This window comes from Microplitis demolitor, chromosome 5 (assembly GCF_026212275.2).
Source record: "Microplitis demolitor isolate Queensland-Clemson2020A chromosome 5, iyMicDemo2.1a, whole genome shotgun sequence".
Taxonomy (NCBI): Eukaryota; Metazoa; Arthropoda; class Insecta; order Hymenoptera; family Braconidae; genus Microplitis; species Microplitis demolitor.
Window position 1 is genome coordinate 18,208,120 of NC_068549.1, and position 10,866 is coordinate 18,218,985.

Here is a 10,866-nt window from a genome sequence, read left to right on the forward strand (position 1 = left end):
ATTCTTGAATGTAAATTAGCCATTATCTTTAAATCAATTTGAATTTATCTCATATTACTACGGTTTAGATAGAATTAAATGTAATTACTTAATCCAACGGACCTCCGGAGACAGAGGTAATAAATTGCGACGTACACATCGCACGAGATCCAGTCGTGTTCCACGAGATTTAGACGTTTAGTCAGCTTACTCTAGTTTATATTATTCAAATTTAAGTGATTACCTTGTGACAAATCAAAGTGGCTTCATTTTTTTCAGGTATTACCAAAAATTGCATTTTTAATACAATACGTCAATAAATTCCGACCGATAATAAGCTTATGGAAATTTCTTATATAATAAAGGATAAAATAGACCACCGGAACTGTTCATTAAATATAATTTATCAAGAAAGTTAAAGATACGAGAGCCTGGGGCACGACGGCCCCTTCAAGCCGTTTTATTTCGTAGTTTTTAACCATCAAATTCGTTTATTCTCCGTTTATTTCGAAAGAATCAGTTAAAATTTTGCAAAAAATCGAAAAAAAATTTATTTTTTTGGGACACGATGGCCCTCTCCCCAAAAAAATATAAAAGAAATTTTTTTTATTTTCCGTTACGTTATGACCTCTATAATGTTTTTATTATATTTTAGGACAATATGTGATATGTGAGGCACAATGGACCACTCGAAAAAAAATTAAAAACGGAAAATAAAAACATAAAAAATTTTTTTGGTACAATTTTATTTTACGAGTGGTCCATTTCACCCCACATATTATATATTGGCCTTAAATATGGTAAAAACATTATAAAGGTCATAACTTGACGGAAAATAAAAAAAAAATTTCTTACCTCATTTTTGAGGGGGGCCCACTCTGTCCCTAATTTTTAATTTTTCAATTTTAACCGACGCAGCATAATGAAGTAAAAATAAGTATCAAGGGTCTAAAAATAAGTAAACGCGTTGAAAAAATTAAAGATATTATAATTATTTTCCTTAAAGGGCCCACTCTGCCCCCCTCCCACCCCTATTTTTTTTACAAATAAATAAAGTACAATCAGTTGTTTTATTTATTCAAATTAGATGACATCCTCCGTTAACAAGAGTTTGTCGTCAGAAAGTTGATGACAGTTAGCTGCGATCAACTTGATGATAACTCTACGTTTTGTAATTGTTTGTTACAATTTAGCCTCACTTTTCCCAAAAAGTTGGCATCAATTTACTCCATTTGTCGTCAGGTTGACACAGAAAGTTTCCACTGTTGATGTCAACTTTGCATTCAACTGGGTGTCAAGTTACGGCAGTTGATTGACGCCAACTTACCGACCAACTTGGCTATCAGGGTCTTTTTAATTTCTTTATCTATTCTGATAGCCAAGCTTATGGCAAATTAGCGGCACTTTACTTTTATAACTTGTCACTAAAATAAACACAAAAATTGGCATTTCTATAAAGACGACAATTGGACGTTAATTGTATAAGAAAGTTGGTAGTCAAAGTTGACACTCATTATTTATCGGTAAGTTGCCTTCATTTTTTCTAGAAAGTTGATGACAATTGGTAACAACTTGTAGTCAACAGTTACAAAAGCTGCCCTGATAGCACGAGTTGATCGTGAAAAAGTTGGTCATTAATTAGTTTCCGACCAACTTGACGATAAGTTGTCGACAACTTTAGCTTTTGCAACTTTTGGCTACAAGTTACCGCCAACTTTCTCAGGAAGTTGGCGCCAGTATGGAGCCGCAACTGGAATGCAAGTTTCTGAGGAAATTGAAAAGAAACTTACCGTCAACATATGATTGCCAACTTTTGCCACCATCTTTCTCAGAAAATGTCTATCAACTTTGGAGGTACCAACTGTTGGCGGCCAACTTAGTGTCCAGTTGCGGCTGCAAGTTTCTCGTCAGTTTCTCGCCATTTCGGCTATCAGGATGAAGACATCGACAAGTTGTCGTCAACTTGATTGCAACTTGATGCTATCCTTCTCACCAGAAAGTCCTTTTATCAGGCTACTATTTGTCATCTCGTGTGCGTTTACAGGCTCTGATAGCAATTGTGACTAATTGCAGTCAACTTGTGAAAATGCCAATTTTTTGCGGTCAACTTAGTGACAAATTGCTGCAATAGCTTGTCACCAACTTGGCTATCAGATGGACAGGTTAATAATTTTTGTGATCTGTAGTCGATAAAACAGATTTTTGTTTTTTACCTAATTGTCTTAAACAATAGCAGAAAATTCTATAAACATGCGCATTTGAATCATAAATTTAAAAAAAGTTATTTCTTTTAATTTAATTTTAATCGACATTTTGTTTCAACATGAAAGTTTGAGGTACACACTATGATTCTCAAAATTATTGTTTTCATCTAGAATTTTAAAATTATGGTAAATAAAAATAAATAAAGATCTAGAATATGAATGATTTAATAGGTCATAACGATTGATACACATCCGGTTTTTTATGTACGATTATTCTGACCTTTGTGGGTCAGAGATTGACTTAAATTATTGAATAACAAAATTGACTTCGTTTAAAGAATGATTTACAGTAGTGCAGGTGAATGGATTGCACTTCTGTTGCTTTTGTTCCTAAACAAAGAGACCACGGATGCTACAAGCACTAATGGAACGATTGAGTACCGACTTCCAAAAGATGTTATTCCAATTTCATATGAAATTAAGCTGACACCACATATTTTCGAAGGAAATTTCACATTTGACGGACATTCTCAAGTTCGTTTCAATCTTCTAAGAGAATCTTCAAGTATTACTTTACATGCTCACAGTACACTAAAAATTGATGAAGTATCAACGAATCTTACTTACGCCAACGGTACTAATGTCAAACCAAAACTACAAACTCGAATAAATGAGACAGATTTTTTAATACTGGATTTCGAGCAACCACTTGAACCTGGAAACTATTCATTGACGTTTAAATATGTCGGTAATATCAGCAGTGTTCCTGTTGGTGTATATAGGTCATCGTATCTCAATGACAAAAATGAAAAAGTGTAAGTTATGTTATCAACTAAGCTTAGAATAAAGTCTTAAAATTTCTGAAAAATTTTTATTCCTCATTTAATTACACAAAGAAAAATTTATCATAACCTTTATTTACCTATTTATAGTTCCCAGTACGTTTATGAAATATCATCCCTTATCGTTCTGGTAACAATTATTTGGAAATGGGAGATAGACCCATACTTTCTGGGAATAGTTTCTATAACTATGGGAAGAATTCCCATTATTATGGCGACAGTTCCCATATCGCATAGTAATAGAGTCATTGTAATGATTACCATACTCATAGAAATAGTTCCCATAAACAAATAGAAACAAGCCCTGTCATTATCGTTCCCATAATGCTATGGTAAGCTTTACCATATATTATGGGAATCATTTCAAATAAGATTATGGTGATGGTTACTATATAGGGGAAGGGCAGGGGGGGGGGAATGGCCCTTAAGAAATGAGGGCTTATATGTAATATAAATGTCAGCCCATTTTGCCCCCAGGGATCCATTTTGTCCCACTCTCCCCTAATAGGAAAAGGGGGGGGGGCCCCTTAAAATGGAGTGCCTCGAATGATTTTGGGACAAAATGGGCCCCTTAAATTTTTGAGCCTATTCCCCCCCCCCCTTCCTCTATATGATAATGGTTACCATAAATTATGGTAATAACTAATATAATATTAAAATAATGGTTACTATAATATTATGGTAGCCATTACAATACACTATGGTAATCATTTCCATGCATCATGGGAATTATTACCATAATATATGGTAACGATTAAATTACAATAGCGGCATACTAACGATTACTATAATTCCATTGGAACTATACCGATATCATATAGGAATTATACCCATATCTATAGTAATGATTATCAAAATATGTATGGATGCCGTTCCTACAATCGATATTTAAAAAAAAACGGTTACCATGCATTATGGGAACCATTCCCATAATATATTGTAACTGTTGCCATAAATTTCTCTCCGTGTAGTTATTTGAAAAATTTTCAATATTTCTTCTTGAAGAATCTAAATATAAAACAATTTTCTGACATAAGAAATTCGTCCAGTTGATTAACACTTTCTTAGAATGTATCAGACAAAGTAAAACTTTAAAAATTTTTATTCCGAATTGTAAAAAAATTTTTCTCAGTTTCTGAAGAGAAATATTTCTACCAGGGAACATATATATTTTGGAATCGAATTAATTTTTATTTAACAAAAGCCATTTATTATATATGTTGAAGGATATTTTCCACTTCCTAGTTAGTAGTATAAATTTTTTTTAAATTGATCTATGATAACAGATTTAAAAAATATATTTTTTTACAGGTGGTTAGTAGCTACGCGTTTCTCACCAACAAAAGCTCGCCGAGCATTTCCGTGTTGGGATGAACCGGAATATAAATCAATTTTCAATTTGTCACTTAATCATTACAAAAATTACACAGCAGTTTCAAACATGCCAATATCCTCATCAATCGAATCTGGAGACGATAAAGTTTGGACGAATTTTCAACCTACACTACCTATGTCAACTTATCTTGTTGCATTTGTACTTTCTGACTTTGAATGTGTGTCTAACGCTGACAAAACCTTCAACACATGTTCTAGTAAAAAATCTTACAATGGTATAAAATTCATTCAAAGTGTTGGTGAAAAGGCTTTACCTCTTCTAACTCAATACACTGGAATAGAATACACTTTACCCAAACTCGATAATTATTTGATTCCTGACGCTGAGTCCGGGGGCATGGAAAATTGGGGATTAATTATTTATCGGTAATTACTAATTATTCTGCTTGATTAAATGGATTAAATTTACCATTGAAAGCTTTAATTGAATTTTTATTGATGCTTATTGCAGTGAAAACAATGCCCTTGTCAATGATAATGTGGCTGTTGCAACAAAACGAACCGCAGCTGAATTGATTATTCATGAGTTAGCTCATCAGTGGTTTGGAAATTTAGTCACGCCTGTATGGTGGAAATACGTTTGGTTAAAAGAAGGCTTATCTCTTTACTTTCAGTTTTATATTGCAAATAAGGTAAAAACAATATTGTCAAATCAAAAATTGCATACATCAATCGTTCATTTTATTTTTAGTCATTACTTTCCCAAACAACATTCCAGTCGAAATCACTGATTTACGACGTCTTTTTGAAGGCGTCCTCAAGACGTCTTATAATGACTTTTTAAAGATGTAATTTTAAAGAACTCTTAATTAAGAGTTCTTGAAGACTCCAGGAACATGACTCAGTTTTGTGACGTCTATAAGTGTATTTTTTTTTTTAACGTCTTTAGGAAGTCAAAATTAGGAGCTCCTCAAAAAGTCTTATAATAACTTCTTAAAGATGTCATTTTTAAGAACTCTTAATTAAGAGTTCTTGAAGACTCCATAAATAAGACGTCAATTTTGTGATGTCTAAATGTATGATTTTTTTAACTTCTTTATGAAACCAAAATTAGGAGCTCCTTAAGATGTCATGGTAAATCTATACTAAATTCTTATTTGCGAAGTCAGAAAGAACTTTTTTTAAAGACGTCTTACTGAGTTCGCTAGATGGCTCATTTGATATCTTGAGAACTTCTTAAAGACTTCTTTGAGATGTTAATGAGATGTCCAAATCATAAATAGGAACTAATTCAGAACTTATGAAGACGTCATTTTGCTATCTGGGTTCATTTTATTTTATTTATTTTAAAAAATTTTTTTAAATATCCCGCCTTTTTGTCTTAGATGTCGCTCTTTCTATTCAAACCTATATGGTTACACTTGTGCTGCTGCTAGTAGTTGATGAAGAGAAAAAATTAAAAAAATAATAATAACAGTAAAAATAAAAATGGCAGCCAAATTTCTCGTAAATAATCAATTTTATGTTTTTAATTAATTACAACTAAACTAAAATTATTTAGATGGTTATTTTCAAAAGGGTTCTTGAGATAAAAGATACAAAGATAATAATAAAAAAAAACTTAGACCGGTTAATTTTGTCTTTCGGGAATTATCGAATTATAGGATGTCACTGCCCAAGAAAAATGAATCGTATATGCCCATATACGGATCATATATGGTCATATATGATTCAATTTTCAATTTCAGCGAGAAATTAATCATCTGACTACTGAAGGGTAAAAAAACAAAAGAACATCAATTTCAATCGAAAAATTCTAATCTTTCCTAAAAATTTTGTTGTTGAAATCAATGAATTGAGTTAATATTCATTAAATGAAAAAATGATTTTAGATATTCCCTGACTGGGATATGATGAACATGTTTGTAGCTCGTATTCTTCAATCGAGTGCTTTCACAATGGATGCAACAACTCATTACAACTACCTAAATTGGAATCCTAAAAGTCCTATTGAAATAAAATCACAATTTTCAACAATGACTTATCACAAAGGAGCAGTAGTTATGCACATGTTGAATAACATTTTGACCGAAGAAGTTTTCCAAGAGGGTGTTCGTAAATACTTGAAAGATCAGTTAGTATTTAAATAACCTCTTAATCAAAAATTGTTTTAATTTTATGTTTGAATTTTCTAATAACTAATATTTATTAATTACATTAGTCAATTTAATGTCACTACATCTGATGATTTTTGGAAAGCTATGCAAATCGCTCATGACAATTCTAAACCAAAAGTGAATATTAAAGTAAAAGACGTAATGGAACCTTGGGTTGAACAAAAAGGTTATCCGGTAGTTAAAGTTGTAAGAGATTATGAAACTGGTACAGCAACTTTTACACAAAATAGCAATCTTGCAAGTGAACCATCTAACAAATGGTGTGTTCCAATAAATTATGTAACCAAATCGGAACCATCTTGTTCATGCATGACTCCATCCCATTGGTTGAAACCAATAGACCAACAATTGATAATCGAAGGTATCAATAAAGACGACTGGCTTCTTGTAAATCGAAGACAATCTGGATACTATCGCGTTGACTATGACCCGGAAAATTGGAAAAAAATAACTGAATTTTTGATCAATGACGATTACAAAATGATACATGTTTTGAATCGTGGTCAAGTTATTAATGATTTGTTTTACATGGCTACAAATGATAGACAAAATTTCACAACTTTTTTGGAACTCACTAAATATCTTTCTCGCGAAGTTGATCTCATTCCTTGGCGTCATGCAATCAACTCTTTTAAATCCATGAAACGTAAAATGGTGGATCAAAAATTTTACTCTTATCTTAAGGTATTTTTGACAGTTATTATTAACAATAATTAAAAATGAATAAATTTCTTTAAAATATTTTATTTATCATAGCAATACTTTTTAATTTTGATGAAAAAAGTCATTGAAGAAGTGGGTTTTGAAGAACGTTCTACGGATTCATATATGATGAAGAAAACAAGATCAGAAATTTTAACATTTGCTTGTGAACTTGGTCACACTGAATGTAATACTATTGCTTCAAATAAGTTGTTAGCTTACTTAGAAAATCCAGAACAAAATCCGTAAGTTTTATTCAGTTTATAAAATAAATTTTGTTAATAATTATTTAATTGTGAAGGGATAATTTTATGTTTCAGATTACCACCTAATTTAGAAAATTGTATCCTTTGTTCTGGAGCCAATAGCACAAAAATAGAAACTCTTTTGCTGAAAAAGATTGAGAACGGAGAGTCAAAGTATATCAAATACTTAGGATGCGCTAAAAATAAAACTTATTTACGACAATATATTGAAACAGCTCTGACGAATACTAGTATTCCAAAAAATAATGTACGAATGGCACTTGTTTACATTGCTGATTTTAGCGAAGAAAATTGGGACTATGCTGTCGACTATTACATAAAAAATTTCAATCGAATTGAAAAATTGTATGTACCCCTCAATATTAATCGTTTATTGCACGCCTCAAATGCGGAGCATTTAGGTAGATTTTACTGTCGAATAGCCGCCGTTTCGCAAAATGCTCGCATAAAGTAATTTGAATAACTCAAAAGATTAGTTAATTTGGTCCTTATTAATGATTTTTGGAAACTTTAAACTCTGATTAATGCGATAGTCTATTTTTTATTAACAGTAATTATTTATAATTGAAGAAAGTATCGACTTAGTGTGTAATACGAATGCATAAAAAATAAAAAAATCCGTCTGTCAGTTGACCCTGCGGGCCAGCCCCAAAACTTCCCGAGCTCCTTGAGCTCGAAAAATTGTTGTGAATACATTTTCGAGTTCAAAAATACTACTGCATGCCTTTGTTTTCGAAAAAAAAAAAAAGGTTTTTTATCATTTTTCTACAACGATATCTCAAACGAATTGAATGATTGAGACGGTTAGGTGGCAATGACGCGTTTTATTAAGTTCTACAGCTGATCAGATTTTGAAATCGATTTATCTAGTCATTTTTGAGAAATTTCGAAAATACTAAAAAAAAAATTTTTTTAATTCTTGCGACAATGGTTTCTTTTGAATGAATAAACCGATTTCGATGATTGGGGTGGCATTCGATGCGGTTTATAAAGTTCCAGAGCCCAGTTGATTTTGGAATCAATCCATCAAGCACATTACAAGTTGTCCAAAAAAAACATCTTTGAAAAAATTTTATTTTTGGAATATCTCTGCAAGAGCCCTACCGATCAAGCTCAATTTCTCATAGCTTTTAGATATTAACAAGTCGCGTTGAATGGCACCTTGACGATCGAAATCGATTCATCCGTTCAAAAGTTACAGATATTTACATACGTATGAGCATACATACATACAACATACACTCGGGCATCATTTTCAAATTAGTCAGAATAGCTTCCTAGAACCTCAAAACGTCAAGATCTCTCAGAAATTCGATTTTTGAAAATCACACCGGAACCAATAACTTCCCGAATTTCTGAAAATTTTCAATTTTTTTAGCGGAAAGTTAAAGATGGAATCAGAATAAATAAATATCTCTCGTTTTCATTAAAACATGAGCATTGGAGGCGTGCATTTTTGAATTTTCTATACATTTTATTTTCTTTTACTGGCGGATCCATTTTACCGTAATATACAGCCTCACTGTGTAAATATTAAAAATTGTACAGGAAACCCTTATAAATTACCGCACAATCTTACAATATTCTTACAACCATGGATAATATTTCATAACGTTATAGGATAACATTTTATACAACGTATTGAATTACGGTTGGTACGGTAAAAAACTCCCACAATTCCATTTTTCCCAGTGCTTTAGCAAATGGTCACAGAGTCCTCCCGAATTTTTCTTAAAATTTACCGTCTTTGCCCGATAATTATGTGACACGGTAAATTTACCAAATTTCACCGTAAGTTCGGTATTTTACCGTCATTTGGATCCGCTGGATTTATTTATTCTAAATCTGAATATTAACTTTCTTTATTGATAATTAGCTTAAACCAATCTCATTATACCTCTTCAACGTTAAATGATTACATATATCGGACTCCTACAGCTGATAGAATGGAGAAGGTAAAAAACATTTTAATAATTCAAACGCAATCATTTGTATCACGAAAACAAAAAATAACGATAATATTAATTTTATCATCAACAGATTAGTGAGTTCGTTGATAAGAACGAAGATCGTTTAGCGCCTTGGATAAAAATGGCTATTTCTCAGCAATCAAAAAAATTGGAATGGAGTAAAGTAAATGCGCCAATTCTCAACGCATGGCTTGAAAAAGAAATAGATCAAACTCAAACACCAGCATCAGCAACAGCTTGATTGATAATTTGTTTATTATTACAATTATTTTATATTGTGTTTACAGAATATTATTGTAGTAGGCTTTATTGTATTATATTATCTTAACTGTTTAAAGATACTAGAAATTATTAAATATGCAGCAAATAAATGTCAATGTTTATTCACACTTTATCTTATATCATAGAAAAATAATAAATTATATTATTTATTGATCAAATATATTTTCTATCTTATTTTGATATAGTATCTCACTTAGGCTTAAAAAAATTTTGGGTCAAGCAAATATTAAAAATGACGTCAAAAAATGTGTAGAGGAGGATGGGACAGAGAAATCCCTTTAAGCTGATTATTAGTTTTTATGACTTTCAACCATTAGATCACTTTACTTATGTTCTATTTCGACCAAATTTATGATCATTTTGTCGAAAGCCTGAATTTTTTTTTTTTTTTTTTTTTTTTTTTTTTTTTTTTTTTTTCGGCAGAGAGGCCCTTTTCCAAAAAATAATAATTTTTTTTTTAAATTGTTGTGATCATTAAGAATGTAGTTTTTTCTCTTAACAACTATTTTTAGTTTTATATTACTTCAAAAAAACTTTTTAAGTTGTAATAAATCGTTCCCCCATGATAAGTTTAATTACTAATTATTATTTAATAAAAAAACAAAAAAAAACAATTCTATATTTCTTATTTTTTATTATTCTTAGCTCAAAAAATGTGTTTTTTTATTCTTTAGACTACAGATGATTTTGCATTATTTCAAAAATTTTATCAATTAAAAAACCAATTATTACTTTCGAATATTTTTAGTGGTCAAATTTGCCCTAGCTATAGAGTCAGCCGAAAAATGGACTAATATATTAAATTTTTTATAATTTGACGATAACAAGATTAAAAAATCATTTTTTCAGAATTTTCGCTGATCCATTTTGCCTCAGGTATCATGCGTAGGGCTAGAAATTGGCAAATATATCGGATTTCTAATAATTAGACGAAAAAAAAAAATTTTCTTTTATCAAAATTTTGGGGAGGCCTCTCTGCGCTACCCTTCCCTACTAATATTTTTTCAAACTCATATAGATAAAAGTTGTTCGACTCTATAAAATAATTATCAAATTTAAACAATAAAATTATTATACATATTAAAAATTAATATTACAGATACTTGATA

At 31.0% G+C, this 10,866-nt stretch overlaps 1 protein-coding gene across 1 annotated transcript; it reads left to right on the forward strand.

Moving 5' to 3' along the window:
* Window positions 1–169: 169 nt before the first annotated feature.
* LOC103569100 (aminopeptidase N) lies at window positions 170–9,874 on the forward strand. The gene is made up of 10 exons (XM_008546215.2): window positions 170–258; window positions 2,522–2,998; window positions 4,337–4,786; window positions 4,872–5,052; window positions 6,253–6,494; window positions 6,582–7,221; window positions 7,294–7,484; window positions 7,560–7,850; window positions 9,382–9,460; window positions 9,546–9,874. The coding sequence occupies exons 2-10, from the start codon at window positions 2,523–2,525 to the stop codon at window positions 9,714–9,716; spliced, it is 2,721 nt and encodes a 906-aa protein (XP_008544437.1). The 5' UTR covers window positions 170–258; window position 2,522; the 3' UTR covers window positions 9,717–9,874.
* The last annotated feature ends 992 nt before the right edge of the window (window positions 9,875–10,866 follow it).

What these genes read in the sequence shown, in the direction of transcription:
- LOC103569100 (XM_008546215.2), top strand. Translation starts at nt 2,523, where the DNA reads ATGATTTACAGTAGTGCAGGTGAATGGATTGCACTTCTGTTGCTTTTG. An exon ending in AATGACAAAAATGAAAAAGT is followed by an intron (nt 2,999 to 4,336) that starts GTAAGTTATGTT and finishes ATTTTTTTACAG; the next exon opens with GTGGTTAGTAGCTACGCGTT. An exon ending in TGGGGATTAATTATTTATCG is followed by an intron (nt 4,787 to 4,871) that starts GTAATTACTAAT and finishes TGCTTATTGCAG; the next exon opens with TGAAAACAATGCCCTTGTCA.